Genomic DNA, 24084 nt, shown 5'->3' on the forward strand with positions numbered 1-24084 from the left:
CATCTATATAAAATCGACTGGCCATTCATTTTTACTGAAGGAAGAATGTGTTAGCTAGACACCTACCAGATAGCAATGATGGCTTCTGTCTGAAGGTTGATTTACGTGTTGACAGGAAAAAAGGTAGGATGGGCTTTGCTCGACATTGCTAAGTGTTCCCCTTTCATGACACATGGATAAGGGAGAGGGGAGGAGACAGCTGTTAAATCTTAACTCAGTGGAACAGTCACTGTACAGAAGAGAAGCATCAGTGATTTGTAGTAAACTGTTAATGTAATTTGCTGGTCTCACCAAATTTGTAAGGAATTATGAGAAAAAGACAGGTCAGAAATCTGTACAGGGCTTAAGAAGTAACATCTGTAAAACCACAAGTTAATACACAGTCTGAAAATTCATTACATATTCATAAATGAATACTTACCAAACAGAGACAAATTTGAAATCGGTATTTTTAGATTGAAATAAGGTGTATAAGGGTTGTAGGAAGTTGGTACCATTTCTTCCAATTTCTGTTGCTGGACCCAACTGCTGTACCAGCACAAACTTAGCTTTCCATGGAAGGACTCCCAGCAATTCCTAGTGCCTGCTCCCAGCTGACAAGGTATCAGGTAAACTGCTGACCTGGAACACATGATATTATTTTCAATATTCAGAGTGGTCATACTCTCCTGGAGGAGGTCTTTGCATCCTGCTCTGCTTTGTGTAAAGCTGTTACAGTTTTTCACTGTATTATCACCATTTTAAAACCCCTTGATTCACAGAAATTCTGCTTCTGCCATCATGAGTAATATAACTCTGAGGTCTAGCATGGCAACAATTCCCCAGGCAGAGATTTTCTGCAGAGGTTAAGACCCTACAAGAAACTCAACAACTTGACCAAATTCAGGGAGAGTTTGAAGCCATGTCATCAGACCAAGAACAGAGATTTAACATATTTTTTCTTTGAAGTTCACATGTGAGACAAAGATTTGTATCTTGGACATTTACAAGTAAACTTGCAGGTGAACAAATTCTTGTGAACCATTGTACTGATTATTTATTACTGGAGTAGCTCATTACACCTTCCCAAGTAAACAAAGTTGTTATTGAACAATACTTACTCAAACTAAATAGAAAAGGCTCAGCAATTTATTTGTATGCTATTCTGTCTGGAGATCAAATTTTGAATAGCCTCAAAATTAGCGTGTTCCTATAATGGTAACTCTTTTGGAGAGTGTGATTTCTATTTATTCATTGCTTCTGCAGGATTTTAACGATCTATTTTATTTTTTTTCAGGAAAACAGGCTGCCTTAGAACCATTTATTTTGCTGAACCTTTTGCCAAATGCAACAGACAAATATTACACTTATAATGGGTCTTTATCAACTCCTCCCTGCTCTGAAACAGTTGAATGGATTGTGTTTAAAGATACCATTAGTATTTCTGAAGACCAGGTAATTTGTTAATATAGTACAACCAAATAATTGTACGTAATACCAAAGAAAAGCAGTTGCCATGTATATGATAAAACCTCATGGCATTCATTGCCATGTCCAACAACCTGGCTTTTCTTTTATCTAGTTTTAAATCTTTCATGCAGCCATTAAATTAGAAAGCATATATATTACTTGAGTGTGTTATCTTTTCCCTCTTTTAATTCAGGACTAGATTCTGAGTCATTTCTTGCCTTAGAAGGGAGTAAGAACCCACTTCCTAACTCCATAGGCTGTCTGGACTTCTAGCCCAGATAAAGAGGAGTGCAAAACACTCTTTCCATATTCCCCCAGCTAAGTGGTAGTGACTGGGCAGAGCATAGCTCCAGCAGCAGAGTGTTTTGAGACATACAGGTGGAGTAAACCATTAGATATACTGCTGGTACAGAGGAACAAAATTTCAGTGCCCCCCAGGAGAACTCGACTGGGAGACTTCACCCAATATCTTTTCCCCGGGGTTTTTGCCTGTTAGCTGAATCTGGTTAATTTGTTTTTGACTTCTGACTTCTTTTTTTCCCTCACCTCTTCTAGTTAGCTGTATTCTGTGAAGTCCTTACAATGCAGCAGTCTGGCTATGTTATGCTGATGGACTACCTGCAAAACAACTTTCGAGAGCAGCAATATAAGTTCTTTGGGCAAGTGTTTTCCTCTTACACTGGACAAGAAGAAATTCATGAAGCAGGTATTTACTGAATAGTCATTTATCTCTTCACAGGTTGAAAGACAATTTTGAGTAAAAGATTCATCCTAGTATGAAGAAATTCATTTTAAATTGTGTGGAAAGTAGCATACTGTATTATTACTCATAAATCTATCACTTCAGAGAAAAAAAAACTAGCAATCATAAAACATGTCAGATTAAATGGAGTGGAAAATTAAATGCTTGTCTTGACCAAACGTCCAGTGAAGATCACGTCAGTTCAAGCATTCTTGCACTGCCCTTTTAATTTGTTTCAGACTTAAACAAAGCTGCCTTTTCAGGGGCTGCAAGAGCATTTTGTTTTACAAACCCATTTGGTTCTTTGTTGTGTAATGCAGATGCTTTTCCAACAGAGGCTGAAGTGAGGTCACCAAATTCATTTCACGTAGTCTGCTGAGAAAGGATGGAGAGAATCCCAGAAGCCAGATTCTGTTCTCTGTTTTACCTAAACCTTTTTCAGGGAAGTTTGTGAAAGTTATATGACCAAAGCAGTACATTATATAATGGGAAACAAGGTCTGCCACTAAATACAGAAGTCGATTATTTCTATACTCACAAGCACAGAAGAATAAATAGTAAACATCTAATTTGGAGGTAGTATGTTGCTACTTGGTGGGATACCTGTAGCTTCTTAAACTCAGCTGCACTGAACTGTGCTTAATTAGACAGATGACTGAAGCATGTGGTGTAGGTGTTATCCAGATTGTAAAGAAGTGTGATTTCATTTTAATTCTCTTTGGTTGGATAGATATTTTTTTTCCTACTGGAAGGTTGCTGTGTATGAAACTTGCGTACAAGCCAGGGGGTGTTCATTGTTCAGACCTGCCAAAGGTCTGTGTCCCCTGCACGAGCACGTCACACTGTTCAGCCACAGTGCTGCACAGGATGGCTTCACTGCTTCATTTCTATAACCAGTAGTGACACTTCTGTTTTGACCTCAGCTAGTAATGAACTCCTCAGATGTGTGCCCAGGATATATTTCTTGGTCTAAGCCAAGAAATACCTGTTCTAGCAGGGCTTTTTTGTTTAGGTACTAAGTACCACTTGAAATTTTGAAGCTTGGAGGAGGACTATGGAATTGAGCTGCAGCAATCAAGCATATTATAACAAATAAATTTCTCTTTCCAAATAGACTTACAATGGACATTGTTGACTTGGCCTAACTTAAAGAAAGATCATCCTTCCCCAGATCCCTCCATTTAATGAAGGTCTCTGGGAGACAAGTCACTGTAATACAGTCCACCTTTTCTTGTGTCCATGTTATGAGAAGGAAATGAAATTTCTCAGTCCTGTTTGAATAGGAGTCAATCTACAGTGAAGAAATGTCATAGGCAAAGGACCTTTGAAGACACAGACTGGGACTTCTTCTGCCACCTGCAATCCACTTGGCTCCCAGGTGATTGCACTACAGCCATGACCTTGGCCTTGACCCTGCAGCTCAGTCACTGCAGTAGAAGGAAGATACTTTCAGCTGCGCCATCCTAATCTAGATTTTCATAGAGACTGACAAGAAGAAAAGGTGGACAACACTGTTTGAGAGAAACCCCTGCTTCCTTCTGTCCACTCCATGTGCTGACACCTGAAGGAGCTTTCCACGTGCTGTCCAAAGCTGTGTGTGCCTTAAAACTGCGTAGGATGTTGCTTTCAACCAGTCCCATTTCTGCACTATATCAAAGAGAGATTCTGTGAATTTTCTGTTTTACCTGTGAATTTGGTATTCATACAGATTAGGAAATAGTGTCCAGCCTAAAGATATGAGAATCCTTTTCTGCGTTGAGTTGTACCATTTAAAATTAGAAGGCCTTCATGTAATGATAAAATATGTTGTTCAGACCATCCAAAATTTCTGTGTGTGTAGACTTGTATAATAACAAACAAATGGGTTTCAATCTACCAAGTTTAAGACAAAAGTGTCCCGCACTCACATTACTGTGGCAGCAAACACATGTAGTATTTATTCTACACTAGGTATTTAAAGTAACAAATTGTAGGTTAAAATTTCTGGTTTGGCCATAAACAAGGAGGGACAGAAAGGGATCACTAAAAGTTGAAGTCTTCCTCTCTATATATTTCACATTCCTGTTAATATTTATGTGCACTATTTAAATGCAACATCACATACACACACATATACATATTTATGTAGACACACGTATATATACACACACAAATGCAGTTATAGAATTTGTTTAATGTAGAACATTAGAGGACCATTTATATTTTCACCTCCATTTTAAGAGAAGGTAAATAAAAAGCCCTAGGAGTCATTAAATTTAAATGTTGAGATGTAAAAACTGTAACATGAATGCCTTAGTCCCAAAAAGTAAATAGGCTCATGTCTTTCATATTTAATATTAAAAAGTTCTTGTAGTCACCACAGAAAAAAAATAACCTTTGAAATCCGTTTAGATGATGAAGAGAAATGACAACAGTGGATCTTACTCAAGTAGCTAACTGAAAAATTATTTTGTTTTGTGGAACCTAGGATCTCAATTTTCTCTTGTTAGATTTAGTGTAGACTCTCATTAGTCAGTAGGATTAAGTACGTGATTTATTGCTGTTACTAATACATGACATTTCTTAAGTAGAGCTAAGTTTCCTTAGACGGGCTAAGAGAATCTTTTTATTCAATGATAAACTAATTCAGCAATATATCATCAGAAATTTTCACACAGTGGTAACCTCAACATTCTTGGTGTACAAATACTGCCCAACTGAGGGCATGGGAGATACTTCGTTCCCCAAGCCTGCCTAGGGACACATGTAATTTTCCTCTGTGATATGTGTGTATGCGTATATATGTGTATATATTTAAGAAGATTAAAATAGCTAAACCTTACAGCAATACTGGAGGATTCACCTCAAAAAGCTTTTTGAAATTATAATGCTTTATCTCCACCAACCTCAGCTGGCGTAAAAATCCATTTATAATAGAAATCGTAGTTTATTCCTATAAACCTGAGAGCCATGGTGATAGCTGCTGGACCCATTATGTGACTTCCCACCTGCCCCGCTCTTGCAGCAGTGTCCTGTGAGTGAGGGCAGAAACGCTGTCCTCATTAATCCTCCTGGGCTCAGTAGAGATACAAAAAACAACGCGTTCTTAAAATTCGAGACTGACAAAATATGATGGTAAAAAATATTTGTCAACCTCTTTTTCTCATGCAAAATACAACTATGTAAAGCTCAGCAGTTATTTTAGTTAAATTGTTTTTCAGGAGCAGGGGTAAGGGCTCAAGCCCTCACCATTTCACCTAACCGCAGGTGACATACATTAGCTATAACCGTTCTCAGGTTGTCTCAAGAGATTTTTGTCCTGAGCCAACGTGCTGGGTGTCCCTGCCCAGGTACCAGCAGCCAGGGATGCTGTGGGGTGGCCTCTGTGAGGAGCGGCCGGGGCTGCCCCGAGACAGACCCAGACAGTTCCAGCTGGCTCCAACCCACCCACCCCAGGGCAGGGCTGAGCTCCTCAGACAAGGTGGTGGCACCTCAGGGAAAAGAGCCTTCTCTGCAGGCTCTCTCTCCTCTTGCAGAGGAATCTCTTCTCTGCAGAGATTCCCCAGCAATCTGCAAAGACCATGGTGAAGCAGGTTGTCCCCCTGCAGCCCATGGAGAGCCCATGCAGGAGCAGGCTCCTGGCAGGAGCCATGGCCTGTGGAGGGGAGCACATGCAGGAGCAGGTTTTCTGGCAGGTTCTGTGACCCTGTGGGGGACCCACGCTGTAGCAAACTTTTCCTGAAGAACTGTACCCCATGGAAAGGACCCAGGCTGGAGAAGCTTGTGAAAGACTGTATCACATGGGTGGGACCCCATGCTGGTGCAGCGGAACAGCATAAGGAGGAAGGAGCCATTGAGGCAAAGCATAATGAACTGACCAGAACCCTCATTCCCCATCCCCTGGTGCCGCTTGGGATGGGGAGGTTGAAGAGTCACAAGTGAAGCTGGGCCTTGGAAGATGAGAAAGGTGGGGAGAAGATGTTTTTAATTTTGGTTTTGTTTCTCACTATTCTACTCTAATTGGTCATAAATTAATTACATTTCTCCAAGTCTGTTTTGCCCATGACAGCGATTGGTGAGCAATCTCCCTGTCTCCCCAGGTTGACCCATTAGTTTTTTAAGCTCAGTTTCTTCCTCTGCTTCACCCGTCCTGCTAAGGAGGGGGAGTGAGCGAGCAGCTGGGTGGCCACCTGGTGGCCAGCCAAGGTCAACGCAGCACACATATCTACTGTGCTGATCCACCTCCATCAGAGAGACAGAGTAGACTGGGAATATTGAAGAACTGCTTTTTGCCACAGGCTGTGACAGGGAACTGAAAAGCCCTTGAATGTCTTAATCTACATGAAGTGATTTCATGGCTTCCACACTTGAAAATTTGGATTTAAGAGATAAATATCTCAAACTCAGATTCAAGTAGAAGAAAACAACAATTGTGGGAAAAAAAATCCCTGATTTACCCAGTGCTGCCTTATAACTACACCTAGTTTTATTCCAACTGTGTCAAGCTCAGAGAACTGTAAATCCAGGTAAAAATTTATTTTTATATATATATGAATAAGCCAAATTTGGGCAGCTTAAAAGGTCTCTTTGTCAAAAACACAGCCAAAGTAGTTTTTGACAATGATTTGGCTAATATACTTTGGTGCTCCCCAATGATGCAATTCAGCTTAGATTAAAAACTCCTAAGTTATGTGGGTAGCATTTTGTTCCACAGAAGAACAAGCAAAGATAGGTGCATTATCATGGTCTGATATGAGAAACCAGCATCTGAGTACTCACCTGGGGAAAGCAGAGACCTGAATTCAAGGCCGGCAGGGGCTTGAATAGGTCTCTAACTTCCTGTGAATAGTATTTGGCTGCTTGAGTCTTGTAATCTGGTTGAGCGTCTGTGATTTCAGACTAGTAACAGATTCGAGAACTCTCTTTCTTGAAGTCTTTTTGTCCAGATTTTCAAAGTCCATATTAGAGTAGAAGTCTTTAATTAGTTAAGTTGATACGTCATCTCCTCACTTTTCCCAGTCTCTGGAGAGGGATAATGGGAAAAAGCAGGAGCAAAGTACCTCTGTGTTACTAAGACTGGTGGGAAAGGGAAGGTAACAGGGCAGGCAGGATGACTGATGAAGAGGCATCAGAAGAAGGGCAAGAGACAACAGCTTGGGAAGAATCTGCGTGCAATAATATGCAGGTGCCTGTTGTGTGAATATTGTTGGTCATTGGTGAGGTGAACAGGACCAAGCATCAAAAGGAGGATAACAAAAGGGGAGATTTTACCATGAGGGTGGTGGAACACTGGAACAGGTTGCCCAGGGAGGTGGTTGAGGCCCCTTCCCTTGAGATATTCAAGGTGAAGCTCGACGAGGCCCTGGGCAACCTGGTCTAGTTGGGGGTGTCCCTGCTGACTGCAGGGAGGTCGGACTAGATGACCTTTGGAGGCCTGGACCAATCTATGAATCTATAACGTTTTTCTTGGCGAAAAAAAAAAGTTGGAAGAGCCATCTGGAGAAGCAAACAGTGTAGTACTGAAAGAAATAATATTGGAGACACCAGTCTCCCACCTTTAAAAGTTTTATAATATTGCTCAGTTAATCTGAATGCAATCAGAGATTTCAGAACCAAATTCACTTACAGACAAAAAACAGGGAGGAAAAAGGACAGTAGAGTATGGACAGGGAGAAGCTTGGTACGTATACTATGAAAAAGCATTTGGAAAGTTATTTTAAACATCTTCAAAAAGAAATAGCTGAAGAGTGTTTTGATTTATTAAAAAAATAATGAGAGTTGAAGTCATCTGCTTTAATGTTCAGAATTGAGAAGGGAATTGTCTTTGCTGGTCTAATGATTTCTTTTTGCCCTCTGGTGGCAATGAGATGGAATGACAAGTTTTAGGAATGGAATGTACACTACTTGAAGTTGTTTTTTTTTTTAATTTGCTCTTCCTTTAAGTCAATTAAAATAATTCAGTAAAATGAATTAAATGGCATGTCAGATACATAGCACAGTAGATTCAAAGCCTGGTAAGCTACAGAATTCAACTAAATTACACAGACTAGTACTGCCTCTACTATTAGCTCACACACACACAAAAGAAAAAAAAAAATTGCTGCTTGTTTTCCATTGACTACCTCAAACCAGAGCGGCTCAAAACTTCCCACCTGCATACAGAAGAAATTGAGTTTTTCAAAATATTGGGCTTTGAGTGCCCTCCTGTGTTCAAGTGACAAATTGCAAACTTAATGGAAAAAATTTTTTTCCTTTCTTTCAAAAGTGCAGTATTGTCCACCAAAAAAGTTGTAATATCATGGTGTTTGCTTCTTTTAAGAGAACTCCAAAGAATCTACACTTGTTTACTTAATTAGCTAGATATTTTGTTTTGCTTGCTTTTGCTAGATACTCAAAGTTTGTTTTAAACAGAATCTGAGACTTGAAAGATATTTTCCTATTTTTTCTAAATAGGGAATTATTATGTTATTACTTACACAAAAGTCAAACAAAGTTTTGTAATAAAAATATATACATCTAATAATTTTAATATGTTAGATTTAATTAAATTGTTGAAAGATTCAAAGTAAACTTCATGTACTACGATCAGTGGTTTTGACAAGTCAAATAGGTGAAGTAAAGCAATAGAAATGAGGTAATAAATGAAGAAATAGAATTAATAGGAAGCCTTTTCAGTACATATGAAAACACATTTGAAAGGAAATTCAGTACACAAGGGAGAAACTCCCCAAAAGCTAGGGCAGGGGCAGATAGCCACTCCCAGCTTTTCAACTGAAGTGCAAAAAATCTGCAGTTTCAAAGAGATAAGAAGAGGGATTTATAACAGGAAACGTCAGGGAATCCTGGCCTCTTTCTGAGGCATCAGAACAAATCTAGTAGCTGTGCTCTCAAGTTGGGAACAAAAAATTAGTGACCGTTTTTGTCAGTCATCTCCATTCTTCAGTGCTGTGTCTGAAGGCACGGTCCCTGCACCAGCAGAGGGGATGATGAGAGGAAGAAAGGAGTGTGGGTTCTCAGCCCAAACCCAAACCAGTCATGAGTGATGCAACTTTATATGATGTTGCTTTATTGTGTGTATCACAACTTACTGGTCATTTTTCAGTGAGCTTCAAGTTAATAATTTAGATTTTCTGCTAATGTAATTTTTTCATACAGGTTAATCGACCTTTGAGCTTGTATTTTACTTTTAAGCTACACACAGGTACTTGGGCAATTTAAAAAAACAAATGACAGCGTCTCAGTAAATTTCTAGCACGCTGGTAATCAGTACATCTATATATCTAGAAAAGTATCAAAATGTTCAGCTTAGTTGAGTAAAATGAACAGAGTATTGGAGGGGAAAGGCCAGAGGACACGCAGGAGTAGCTGCCTGGCCAGGCTTCTCCTGGAGTGCAAGTTCCAGGCTCACAAAGAAGGTGTGCATGAGCCAGACCCAGAACTGCAACAGTCTGATCAGGCTTCTTCAGCAGGTATCTAGATGGTGCCGTTAAATATAATAACATGAAATCACTACCTGCTAATCTAATCCTTTCTTAGTCGCTTCCTGTTTGCCTTTTGTCTCATCTTTTGGTACTATTAAAAGATTCAAACATCCTTGAGAGTAAATTCAAGTGTGATAGGTTTACCTTTAACCTTTAAAACCACTCTATTGTAGATTAGTCTATTATAGCTGGTGGGAGAGTGTGCAGCTCTTCTAATGCTACTCTGCTAGATCCATAAAGACAGTGTAAGAGAGATTTCTTCATCCCCAGGACATACATATGAATCTTTATGTTTTGTGTTTTATATTTTATGTCTTGGGAACTGGAAATGAAAATTTCACAAAATATGGTATAAGAAAGGGGGGAAAAGGGACTCAGTCCTCAAATTAACTTGCTTTTGAAAATTTAGTGTTAAAATATTGGTTCTGTTTGTTACTCATGGCATCTCAGATACTTTAACAGAAAGCTAAAAATGAGGCACATAAAAGACTTTTCTCAGGAGGTGGCTCAAAATCTTAGTAGAGTTATCTGTACCATTTAGTAACTATCACGTTCTTTCCTTTTTTCTTTCTTTTAGTTTGCAGCTCAGAGCCTGAAAATGTCCAATCTGATCCAAAGAATTATACTAGTCTTCTCGTTACATGGGAAAGACCTCGAGTTGTATACGACACCACAATTGAGAGATTTGCTGTCTTTTATCAACAGTTGGATGGAGAAGACCAGACTAAGCATGAGTTTCTGACAGATGGGTATCAGGACTTGGTAACTGTAAACTCTTCAAGTTTCATACAAAGGGGTGATGGCAAAACACTCGCTGTTGATTATCTTAGGGGATTAAACAGTAGCTGGGAGCTGATTCAGTAAAAAAACTACTCCTTTGTCTGCAGCTCACAGAAGTTGTGCTTCATTTTTTGGCTGTGAAGCCACAAAGACAATTTAAAAAAAAAAAAAAAAGCCTCTCTTGCCCAGAAGAGAGAAAGCTTTCACAAGCTGCTCTTTTGATTTGCCTGTATTGTCCCCAAAAGTTTATGACCATGTCAATCTCAGAGCTCCTTAGCCATAAAACCCTTAGTCGATTAATAGTGATCTGTACTTCATTGCTCACTGGTGTGCAAAGAATGACCTACACAAGCAAGTAATAAGATTTAGTACAATCTTACTGCTGTAAATATTAAGTTACTAATTACAGCTTCATGGTATTTTATTAATGTGATCTTTTACCCTCTTTAAAGGCTCATAATTTATCAGAGATAATGTTACCTAAACTAATTACCTAAACTAGTGTTCAGCATTAAATAATTATATGGTTTGGTATCCTCCATCTAAAAATTCACAAGATTTTTTTTAAAGTTTACTGAAAAACATTTGTGACGATAAAATATAAAAAGTATACATTAGTCCTAGAGGAAAGGAGCTTTATGGTTCATGAGAAAAATGTGCTATGAAAAAATTAACATTTCCGAATATTTGATATTTACTTGCAAGTAAATGATTAAACGTGGTTTTTCTTTTAGGGGGCTATTCTAAATAATCTGCTGCCCAATACAAGTTATGTTCTTCAGATAGTTGCTGTTTGCTCTAATGGTCTATATGGAAAATACAGTGACCAAGTCATTGTTGATATGCCTTTAGAAGACCCAGGTAAGTGGTCTTTTGACCTTAGTGATCACTTTTAGCTTAACATCTGTATTTGAAGAAGTATTTTGTTTGCAAACCAGTTAAAATGCACGACAATCAAAATATGCTAAAATGAAATTTCAAAATCACTGCAGTTAACCTTCAGCATGTTCTTTGCTACTGATATTTTACATGATGTAATTCTCCATTCCTTGTAAACATTACCTGTGAAAGACTGCATGTTAATTTTTTTTAACTCTAAAAATATTCTGGAAAACACCTACCTGATTTCAAATCTCACAAGTGTATCTTTCAGCAGTATAATGTAGGGAAATAAAACCATGTTTGGTATTATTTCTCTATAGCTCAAGCATCCTCACAAAATTAATCCACATAGCCAAAGTATTAAGGAAACAAGTTATACAAACCCAATATATGACTTATAAGTCTGTATCAATTGATTTTGAAATTTGATTTCTTATGATTACTTGGAGTTTGATTTCAAAGGACTTGCGGTGATGGAATTCCCTTGCTTCTTAATGCTGCCTCGCAAAAAATCAAAAGGCCTAACAAACAAATCTTACTGATTTCACAGCCAGATTTACTTCTTCCACCTGCTGGTAAATATGAAATAATATGAAACTATAGCATGAAGCTTGATCTTGTCCTTAATAATTCCTTAAATTCTGTGGAAGTTTTAGCATCAGACACAGTTCTTTTCAAAGCGTGTGAGAGCTGCGTTTTTAATTAAGAACCTGGTAGTTAATCGTAGGAAAAAATCAAAGACTTTCTGATCATGCAAGAAACCATTTTTTGTCTAAGGGCCTGGATTCTTGTTGTCTATTTACGGATTCTGTAAGTTCAGTTTTACAGTTCATTAAGTCTGTTTAGCTACAGCAAAATGTTTAGCAATGTTACGATGTACTTGGGAAAACAGATCAGTTTTTCATTTCAAGGGAACCACATTACAGCGAGAAAGAGTATGATTCTCAACAATCTCTACCACATGAATTATGAACTAATAATGGTAATAGGCTTATAATAATGCACTTTTGTCTAAAGGAGGGGGACACAGGTTCAGGTATAGTACATATAAATTTTCAATAGACATTTAATGTGTCTTTCAAACACATAGTGTTAAGAATGCATTTTTGGAGTCTTGTTCTATTATCTACCAGAATTTTCCTATTTCTCTTCAGTTTTCTAAGAAGTCCGTGACAAGGTTCTGACATTCTACCTGACATTTCACTTTTCTGTTTATACTTTATCTACCTCTTAGATACTATATTCCTCCACTTCCTTTCCAGAATTTGCTGGGTTTGTGTTTGAAGAATTTACTCAGATGAGATTTCTTCTACATACCCGTACTTGGAATGACAAATAAGCAGCGTAGCGTTGTCATTATTAAACAATAGTTCAACAGATAAGTCAGTGCAGTGCTGCCATCACAGCTTTAAAGACTCTAAAACTAGACATTGCAAAACAAAATCCCGTGATGGTAATATCCGTGGGATAAACTGCCCTATTACTACTGATGTATCTCAGCTGTAAGGATGAGTTGCATACCCTTCTGCTGCGTGCCGTGGCTCCCCTTGGAAGGAAAGGTGGATGCAGAGGCAGGGAGGGGGTCGGGAGTGCTGGGGCTGGCTAACAACGGAGCCAGCGCTGCAGGCGGCACTGGGCAGTGCATCCCCGCTGCGAGCAAATACGGCTGGGGAACAAACCCGGCAAGGGGATGATGGGCCCTTTGGCAGTCTGCAGCTGGCCAGTGGGGTAGATACAGCCACTGATCACCCCATCCCTGTTGTACTTCTGCGGAAGTCAGGCAAAGCAGTGGCTTTGCATTCATTTCAGTAGAAGGAAAGGTGAGGGCCTTGCTTTGGAAATACATGGGGCAAACTCATTTCACCTTCCAGTATATCAGCAGAAATTTCTCTGGGATTTGTATTCTCAGACAAGAGAATTTGGCAAAATGAATGTTATATTTGGGAGTTCTGAGTGAAGGTCTGATATTCTCATGCCTTTTTACATAGGCCACTAATTTCTTTTTGTTAAAGAAATGAGAATATACAATGCAAGGATAGATAGGAGGCACAACAATGGAAAGAAGTATCTATATAAAATATGAACAGGTACCTATGAAAATGGTATTTTTGTGTTTTTTGTCATTTGAACATTTAAAAATGTCTTCTTAATGTTGCATTAAAGCAGATTATGTATATAAGTATATACTTATCCTGAGTACTCTTGTTTTCAAATAAAGCATTGTAAAAAGGAGAGTTAAATAATCTGCATATCAGAACTGTATAAACACCTGGGTTTTTTTGCAAATGTCATGCAGTTCTGAAAATTTGTAATGGCTTCAGATCTACCTAAGGTTTTTTCTTTAGTTTTCCAAAACATTCAAAATTGAGGAAGATTATATCAGGTCAAATGAAGAGTTTAAAGGATATTTTAAATTAAAAATAAAAAAAAAAAAAAGAGGGGAATTTTATAAATAAAAACTGAAATACCAAAATGAATATTTTGTGTGTTTCAAAAAAACTGTTTCTTTGGGCTGCTTCCTATTCAAAATGGACACAAAGGTATTAAATGTACTTTGTGTTCTTTTATTTTGATGCTTCCACAGCAGTACATCTGAAAGTGTTGGATGAGAAAAGTTCAGGGAAAAATCCCTCCCATTTAATCAGTATGATTACTATGGGTGTACATCACTCTATAAAAAAGTTTTATAGATGCTGTCTCAACCCTTGATATAATTTTAAAATATGAAAAAAACTTCCATTCATTTCTAATATTAATGTTTATTTGCATACTTACTTTTACTAATTATTTACATCTGAATTAACTGATGCAAATGTTGCAAATATTTTCACATTTAATATCTTAATATTGCAAATATTAAACAACAGAGATATGAGAATGTAGATATCTAATGAAAACGATTTGTTCAGATCAATTTGCTGGTTACAACTATAACATCAAATTGGTTTTGTGATCTGCTTTGTAGATCTTGAGGCAAAAGGGGATTTCTTGGAGCTCCTGCTTGTGAATTTATGAAAGAAAAGTTATCTTCACCATGAAGACATGAAATAAAATTGACTCATATAAAGCATAAGCTAAAACTTTCATTTGCAAGAATTACTCTGAGTAAGCCAGTTTAATTAAGATGAAATTCATTGCAGTCACCTCCAGATCAATTAATCTTCATGTTAAGAGCTAAAGTGAGGGGTGAGTCATGCAGAAGCATTAGATGGGCCCTTTTCCGGGAAGAATTCTGCCTTTGGAGTGGCCGCTTTTAATGAGGGAAGTTTCAGTACACTGTGCATCGCAAATCTGGTGTTCAAAAAAACCTCACGACCATTGTTTCACCCTTTTCCTTTCAAGATGCTTTCAAGAGAGAGCATTTCTCATGCTTTCTCCCAACCCTGTCTGGGTTAGCGAGGGCTCTGCAGGCTCCGGGTGATCCGTAGACCAGGTTTAAACCTTCTTGTTCTCGGCAGTACTTCCTAAGAGGAAAGACCTCTTTTGGACCGTGCACTCTGCCTCAGTTTGTGGAGCCCTCAGGAGCTCTGGTATGACATTGGGCAAACGGTCATAGTCGAGGCCTCTGCTCTTTGGGCTTTTCCTAAACTGTTCAGAGCAGTGGCCTTTCATCTTGTGATACACAAGTGTGCCTGCACATGAAAATTGTTTCCAGTTAGTTTCCAATAAGTAAAAGTCACCGGATGCCCTGCATGATGTAGCTATGCAGCCTCCATTGAAAATAAAGGGAGTCATGTACATAGAGTTTTAGTCAGCTTGGATAGAAGTCCAGCCTTTATTTACCAAATTTTCATTTGCTATTAGAATTGGATTTTTAATAACTGTCTAAATGCGTGCTTTGTCTCTCTAGATAACATCTGTATACCTCTGAAAGTTCTGCAGTAGTTTGTTGTGCAGTTAATACCAGTGTTGCTTACATGCTTTTACTGATACAGGAAATGAAAAATAAGAATATATCTCTGCTCTTATCTTCCTTGTGGAGACTTCAGTTGGTGTGTATCAAAAAAGCCATGCTGCGATATGGCTCTCAAGTGCTGTCTCCTGCATTGCAGCTCATGCTGTCAGCACTGCTTTGTGAGGGTCTAACTATGCTATTTCTTTGTAACTTGTCTTTGTGAGTGATTTTTGTCCTAAAAAACACTAAGCATATCTTAAATTTTTCATTTGGGGGTACAATTTTCCAATTTTGTACTGATAAATGTAGAAATCTGAAAACTAATTTAATCAGAAAAGGCAGGCTTTACTTTTGTTCTTGCCATACCTTTTATTACATAAGACAGAAAACAGTTTATGTTGTGCACATTATCCTACAATTACAAATCAGATTGTTTTAAGATATTTTTTAAAAGATTTACATTGAACTTAAATGCAGGGGAATAGTTACCTTTTGGGCTTTGTTCTCTCATTTCCTCACCTCTTGTTAAAACGGACTACGAAAAGACCTCTTCAGAACTTTCTAACTAATAATTTAATTATTTTATTTTAAAATGTAAGCTATAGAGTAATCAATATGTGGTTCCAGAAAAAATAAACAAGTTTGTTCATCAACCTACATCAATGGGTTGTTTTTTGGAGGGGGCGGTTCTTCTCCTTCGCTGGGGGATGTTAGCAGATTTCTATAATCTCCTGTCAAATCAAAAACTCAGCAACAGGATTAACAGAACAGCTATAAGTGTGTGTCTCTGATGCTTTTGAAAAATTCATTGTCTGTGACCAGCTAAATTTAAACAGGCTTTCAAAAATGCCTGAAGATTTAGTGTTGTTAATATTTATATATTTTCATCTATTATGTATGTTAATGCCTCTGCATGAAGACAATGGCAAGAAACTGTAGTTTTCTGCTGGTGGAATTTGAGGGCACATACCATGTAGTATATTGTGGCACAATCAACACATTTTATTTTTCTGATTAAGTCTAATTAAAGCTCAACACAAGAATAATGACCACAGAATGAATAGATGGCATTTCTCTATATTAAAAATATTTTGCAGAGAAGTCTAGAGTGCATAATACATGCTGTGGGTCTACTGTGGAAAGACTGTCAAATTAATGTTTACAGTGTTTGATTTATATCATTGAGAAGCCAGGGAATATCATTATCTCCTCCACCCCTTCCTCCCTTCTGCTCCCCTCCCCACCCTGCCCCGGAGCCTCCTAGGCTTCCAGGAGTCAGAGGTAAGATGTTTTTTCTCTCTCTTCTTAATGAAAGGTTAATTCAGTACTTGGTGATTTATAAAAGTTTGTTACGAAAGAACAATTTATGAAACTTTTATGCAGGATTGTTTAGTCAAAATTTATTTGCGTTCTATAAACTGCAAATAAAACTGAGCTTGTTAATGTGATAAGTGTTATCTAGTGTATGTTGCATATAATACATGTCTCAATTTGTTTTGAAGGATAGGTATGGATAGACCAAAGAGAGTATAAATTAAGTACAAATTAATAGATCCCCATCTAACTTTGCAGAAATGAGAAGTATAAAGATGATATCTTCATACTAGTGTACTGAGAAAGCTTCATGTGGGAATTGTGGAGGAAATGCAGACATGAAGCTCTGTGTGATGCTATTCTTAGAATTGTTCCCCAGGCTAAGAGACTGGCATTTTCGCTTAGTGCAGCTCAGAATATGTGCTAGCACTGGTGTGCAGGCACAGCACTAGAACATTGCTTAGAAGAATGCCTTAGAAAGATTCAGAAAGGGAATGGACCTTTCTATGGACCAAAGGAGCGGTAAGATGAGTTAATGCAGTGGAAGGGGTATTAGATGTCGTCACTAGAGGCCTTTGCCAGTTCCTACCAGATATTTGTAGGTTTCTTGCAGCCTGCTTTGAAACCTCTCTTGCTGGACACCATCAGAAGTACAATATTGGATTTGGCCAAAAAGACAGAGAGAAAGAAGGTGAAAGTCTACCTCTAAACTTAGGGAGAAGGATTCTCACCTGGGCTGTGGGAGATTCATTTCTTGATCCCCCTTCAACTGTTTTTTATTTATGAAAAGTGGGGAGGCCTCAAAAGCCTTTAGAGTAGTTCTTCGTAGAGTGCCCAGTACCACTTTGTTAGGGACTTTTTGTGGAATGTGGTACAATGGGGTTCACATCCTTACCTTAGATCAAGTGGAGTGGGAGTTTGGAAAAGGCCTTTAGCACGGGACTCTAGGAAGTGTGCGTCTCTTTGGTCTGCCCTGACAGAGACAGGCAGCCTACTGCATGCTGAATATGACGGCATGGCTGTTTTGCTAGTACCTAACTCCAAGCCTGGGTGCACAAATAAGGAATTTGCTGTATGAAAATTATAAACAGATCATTTTACAAGAATATCTTCAGAGCTTTCAGATTAAATGTAGAGAAATAGTTGATTCCCAGACTTGCCTTTTTTCTCTCTTGTATTTCTGCATTAAACTTTACTTTCTCATAGAAAATATTCTCGTGAACTTGGTTCTCCCTGGCCAGGATGTGGTTCCTCAGTGCAGATACAACATATGCTGCAGCATCAAATTAGAGCCAGGCGAAACTTCCGTGGCTGAACGTGTCCTGTCTAGATGAGCATTGCTACCCTTAGAGCTAGTCCTCAACCCAGGTGGCTAGCCACTTCTCCAAACACAATCCTATAAAACATCTTAGACTGGGCCTCAATAAACATATTAACTAATCAGTTGAGTCCTTGCAGAATCAATAATTCTGTGAATTTAAAATGTTGGATGATATGGTATGTATTTTTGTTTTATAGAGGCTGATCTCATTCCTGAACTGAATGAAACTGAAGAATATGAGGTATAGCATTCATTTATTTTTAAGAGAGTGTTTCAAATACATACATTCTAACTGAATTGAATTGATATTCTCTGAAAATTTGAGAAACTATGTCACCAAATGAATGTATTATCTGCAGATAACATATATGCATGTACAGCCTTCTCTTTCAGCTATATTTCTCTCTAGATAACTCTAGAGATACCTCACTAGTTAGTTCTCTGAGGCTGGAGATAGATGGAGAAGTAAGGGATATCACAGGATATGCCTAAATCTTTTTAAATAGAAAAATTGGACATAAAGTTACTGTCACCTCTGAGTGAAGTCTAACAAAATTGTTCATTTAGCAGAATAGAAGCTGTCAGCCAGTGTTAGGCTTTCTAGTTTGTTTAAAGAGAAATCTGATTTGGGCTTGCTAATGATGGTCTTAGCACATAGTAAACTAAAGTAAGGGAGGAAGGTAGTTGTGCTGAAGAGTGAGATTTAAGTGTGTCTGCTATCAGTGTGATACTGGTTGAATTTAACAGTAATTCTACAATTCTTGGAGGGTCATTTACTTCTTGACCTCAAGTTAGACTTTACAGTATAACTCTATTTTACACAATTTTGGATGCTTTTACGGTAGCCTCTGCAGACTTCATATTTGGTAACTGGGTTTCTGGAGTCCCAGCAAGGAGAGAGGTGAAAATGTCACAATGAAGTTTTTAACAGTCTCTAATGCAGATTTTACGACATGGACAATTTCTTCAGTAAGACCTACATTTGTATCAATTAATCCCTCAGAAACGTTATTTTATCATTTCAATCTTAGGGCTATGTGAGCCTATCAAATCAAGTCGCTTCAGAAACTGAAGGTGCCTCTCAATCTAGTTCACAGAGTTGTGCTTGGACAGGTTTCGTTCTGGTGCAGTTCTAGATGGAGGCACAGCACAGAGCTGTGGGCACTGCTGTGTCTAGGTCAAACCAAAAATGCCTGCTGAGCGAGTTAGATGCTTCCACATTACACATTTTGATTTGGGGCAGGGAAAGTTGAAGAGAGGACGAAAGAATTTGAGCTTAGATCCTCAACGCCTGCCTAAATCCTGATTGTATTTAGACATGTAATTTATTTTTTTCTTTTTGCATCTGTCCTTAAAAGTCAAAACCCTAATACAGATTTTTCATAAAGCGTCATTATTCGTATTCAGCAAACAAAGGGTCATAACAGGGACTAGGTGGTATTACTCACAAAACTCATGAAACTGTGACAGTCATGCTGACCATCCTGACATCTTCTTTTCCAGAAAACTCTGAAGATTCAGCAGATTTAAGGACAGGTCATAAATATATTTTTAAAATTCTGTTAGTATGACAATTTAATCAATATCAGGATATAAGACATTCTGATAGCAAACCCATTTTTTCATTCATGTGTACTACATATACAATTGCATTTTATTAGGAAAGAGGTAGAGCTTTTTAAATAAAGTAAGTACTATGAGTGCTTTTTGTCTCTCAGAGTAAAAGTAACACAATATTTAAAAAGTTGTTGTGCTACAGAATTTTTTTTCTTTGTAATGCAAATAAGTAACATTTTCAAGAGAAAAGAAAATACCTGTTCTTGCAGCTAAATATTTTGTTTTAAGACCAACAGTCTTTTCAATTGTTGTCATGTTTTCCTCTCTTGTTTCTATGGAGCCAGAAAAATGTATTATTGCTGTTTTGGTTTTCATTTGCGGACAGCGTCTATAAACATTTTTAATTGTCTTCGGCTATGATATTTTTTCAAAGGATGAAGTTGATGAAAAGGAAACAGAGGTGGATGAAGATACTGCAGTGATTCCTAGCACTGACAGTACAATAAACCAAATAAGGAGGAAAGATTTCCAGGTGACTACTTCCAGCTACAGCCAAGAAAAAATGGGGACAAAACCCAATGAAGCTAAAAAGAATAGATACTTAATAAGAGAAGAAGAATTGCATGGTAAGGATGATGTTTTCAAAGCAGTTTATTACCCTACTTCTCCACCTGTTAGTGAAATTTCTGAAGAAGAGGAAGATCCTTTTTTGGAATCCCGAGCAGTTACTGGAATTCCTCCTCAACTCATTGACTCCACCAAAGGCATAGAAGAAGAATACATATACCTTTCTTCAGGCACTGAACCAACAAGAATAACCACTACTGGCCATAGTGATGAAGATTTCTTATTGTCTCCTTTTAAACCTCATCAGGAATCTGATGACTTTTGGAGTTCGGTTCTTACCACTTCTTCAACACAGCTGGTTACAGAGGAGACCTCCCAAGAAGACACCCTTCCTTCAGGAAGCCCAGATATAAGCACGCATTATGTTCTTTCCCAAGTCTCCATTAAGTATGTTTCAGAAGGTGCAGCACCCTCAAGCTCTGATGAGCCTCCAAAGCATACTTCTTCCACTGATGGAAATATATGGTTTCGTAAAGCTACAGATCTGACAACTCCATCTGTTGACACATCGGATAGCAGGCAATTGTCTCAGACCAGTTACACTGATGCTTATGTAGAGGGATTAAAGCCAGCTACAGTGCCCTATTCCAGCAGCCCAGTGGTTTCACAAGACACTTCAGATGCGGATTTAGAATTGCCACATTATTCTACCTTTGCTTTCTCCTCTGCTGAATTATCACCTCACTCTATCTCTTCAAGCTCTGGAGAATATGGTTCTGCTTCTGCTGCCAGTGAGGTACTCTCTCAGACAACTCAACCAGTCTATAATGGTGAGATACCTCTTCAACCTTCCTACAGTAGTGACGTGTTTCCTCTAGTCACCCCTTTATTGTTTGACTCTCAGATGCTCGACACTACCCCTGCTACATCAGATAGTGATGTGACCTTGCATGCCACACCTGTATTTCCCAGTGTTGATGTGTCATTTGAACCCACCCTGTCTTCCTATGATGATGTACCTTTGCTTACATTTTCCTCTGCTTCCTCCAGTAGTAAAATGTTTCACCGTCTGTATACAGTTTCTCAAATGTTTCCACAAAGTGCTGCTCCAGCTGTTGCAAGTGATAAGGTGTCCCTGCATGCTTCTTTGACATTGGCAGAGGGTGATACATTAATACAGCCAAGCCTTGCTCAATATGCTGATGTGGTGTCACATCAGACTACTCATGCTGCTTCAGAGACACTGATATTTGGTCATAATAGAACTCACATATTTTCTCAAGTTGAACCATCCAGCAGTGATTTAAATATGCATGTAGTATCTACAATGTCTGAACTTCCTTATGCTTTGTCTAGTAATGTGGGCTCCCTCCAAAGCTTTACTGTTTCCTATGACTCTGCAGAATTTGTGCATGATTCTGTTGACGTATTTCGTCAAGATCCGTTATTTAGCAGCTATAACAATGTACTGGTGCATAAACCTTCTTCTATAATATCACAAGCTGATACTTTGCTGCAGCCTACGCGCTCTCTATCTAGTGATATGGATTGGTCTGAAGCATACTCTGGTAGCGAGTCCCTTTTGCCTGATACAGATACTTTGATGGTACTTAACGTTTCTTCCTCTGATTCTGTAGATGAAATTACGTATGAATCATCTGGGTTTGGTGATGTTAATAAGAAACTTCAAAAAGGTGATGTTATATATGGAGCTGAGAGAGAACTGCAAATTTCCACTTCTTTAAGTGAAATGGCTTCCAATGCTGAAAGTAAAGCGATACCTGAACTTTCTACATCTGTTTCTAATGATGATGTAATTAAGCAGAATACGCCTTTGCAAGAAAGCCCACTTCCTGTTTCTAGCACAAAGGGAATCCTTCCAGTCTCTCTTGCTTTTCCCACTGCTAAGATATTTGATCATGATATTAGTAAGCTTACAGAAAATCACCTTTCCGTTCAGCCTTTGCATGTTACACCTCCAGCCTTTGATGACACTTTGCTTAAACCTATGCTAAGTGCAAGCTCAGAGCAAGCTCTCTCTAGCCCTGCTTATAGCAAAATGTTATCCTCGACTCAGCCGTACTTTTATGAGACATCAGCTACATTAAATAATGAAGTATTACTGCAATCCTCCTTCCAATCTTCTGGCGATGGCACTCTGCTTAACACGGCTGTTGTGCCTAGTGATCCTATATTGGCTGAAAGCTCCAGGGTTCCTAAAGATAGTTCTACATTTGACCAAATATTGCATCAAATGGCACCAGGTTCTGCTACAACTGAAACCATGCTGCATTCTACATCTGCACCTTCCGTTCCTGATACGTTGTCAAACACTTTTAGTATGCCCACAGCGTCTCTTCAAGGTTTATCTGTTTCTTATGCAAGTGAGGAATATGTTTCATCCAGTTTGTTTAACAGTGAAGATGTTCAGCAGGTTATGCCTTCGTTGTACAGTAGCGATGTTTCATTCCAGCTGACCAGTTTAGAAAACACAAATGCCTTTCCCCCCCAAGCAGCGAATGCCGTAACAACTCCCTTCCTGACAGGTGATACGTTACCACATGTAGCTACTCCTGCAGACAGACGTATCTCTTCAAGTGTTTTTGAAAGAAGTGAGGCTGCCAGTGTCTCTTCAAGCTCTGCACTTGGTTTCGATCCTGTTCATATGCCTGCAGTTATTTCTGATTCTGATGTGCCCATTCGTCACACTCTTCCCTTACCAAATATACATATTTCTGTTACGGCTGTTCCTCCCAAAAGTGAAATCCCCATAACTTTGAGTAGGTTGCTGGTTCCTTCTAGAGAATCCTCTGGGTTGTCTCCCAGTATCATGTCCAGTACCGATTTGTGGCCTTCTGTAGCTGAGGATGACTACGATGAATATGACGATGGCTTCCCTGTAAGTAACTGTATCTCATGCACTTCCCATAGAGAAGCTCAGGATATGGTAGTAGAGGAGCAAAATACAAAGGTAAAAAATAACGAGGATCAGAGTAACCTAATTATAAGCTCGCATTCTGAGAAACCCGAAGAAGAAGAGAAAATTTCGACTGCTGCATCAGACAGTCAGATAAACCATGCCATGGACAGACGTAATTATACATCCGTACCAACTTTGACAGCAAGCGTGATACCTAAGAAGCACAACGACCCAACAGTTTTGGAGAACCACATTCAAACTGCTAGTGTCCCATTGCAAAACACATCAGAGTCTAAGTCTTGGGCTGTTTTTACAAGTGATGAAGAAAGTGGTTCTGGCCAAGGTACCTCAGATAGCCTTAATGATAATGAAACTTCAACAGATTTCAGTTTTCCTGACCTTAATGAGAGAGACACTGAAGGGGCAGTTGAAGCAGGTAACTCAGAATTAACTCCTGGATCATCACAGTCATCAGCCTCATCTGTTACTAGTGATCACTCATCAGTATTCAACATCTCTGAGGCAGGTTAGTTATGGATAAGTCTAATGAATACCATGGAAAGCTGTGAGGGGATACTTTTATGCCATAGAGAATGAGAAGGTTTTTCTGCGTATAACAAAAGGAGAACGTAACAGTGCCAGTGGGTGTGATTAAGGAGGCATTGGGGAGCAGGGGATGCATGCTGAGCTGGCTATCTTGTGAATGCTACTTCTGGCTACTTAAAACTGCACCTGACATATTCTTCAGTAAGAAGATTCATGCTCTGCTTTTGAATAGATGTGTACTGTCAGCAGAAGTTGGGTGGTGCACAATCTAAAACCAGAATTTGTTTCAATGTTAATTGTTTCATTTTAATTTTAAAGGTTTAAGAGGGACGTAATTTCTCTGTACAAAGACAGATGCTGCCCTTACGGAAACACACCAGAGGAAACCATTCCTCTGCCAGAGATAGCATACCTCTGAGAGTCTGTTTTTTATCTTACAGCAGCATATTTCCTCCCCGTGTTATGTTTTGTATTTTCTAAGGTGTGTTGAGCAAAGAAGAAGATGCTTCAGTTTGATTCTGATTCATCTTAACTCGTAAAAACATTCATTTTCATTCTTACTGCCCATGCCACCTTCAGCGAGGTGCAGACTTTTTTGTGCCAGATTTGCGTATTTCCAAAATACTAGAGCCAGATTCTGCTGTACTTGTT

At 38.6% G+C, this 24084-nt stretch overlaps 1 protein-coding gene across 1 annotated transcript in view; it reads left to right on the forward strand.

Annotated features, from left to right (window-relative positions):
• The window catches only part of PTPRZ1 (protein tyrosine phosphatase receptor type Z1), a 104798-nt gene that overhangs the window by 46887 nt on the left and 33827 nt on the right, over positions 1–24084 (forward strand). The window contains exons 7-12 of the mRNA XM_074167653.1: positions 1277–1434; positions 2005–2155; positions 10229–10413; positions 11166–11292; positions 18041–18084; positions 19834–23413. Of these exons, the coding sequence (XP_074023754.1) occupies positions 1277–1434; positions 2005–2155; positions 10229–10413; positions 11166–11292; positions 18041–18084; positions 19834–23413 (4245 nt within the window). The remainder of the gene's footprint in view (positions 1–1276; positions 1435–2004; positions 2156–10228; positions 10414–11165; positions 11293–18040; positions 18085–19833; positions 23414–24084) is intronic.

This window comes from Numenius arquata, chromosome 2 (assembly GCF_964106895.1).
Source record: "Numenius arquata chromosome 2, bNumArq3.hap1.1, whole genome shotgun sequence".
NCBI lineage: Eukaryota > Metazoa > Chordata > Aves > Charadriiformes > Scolopacidae > Numenius > Numenius arquata.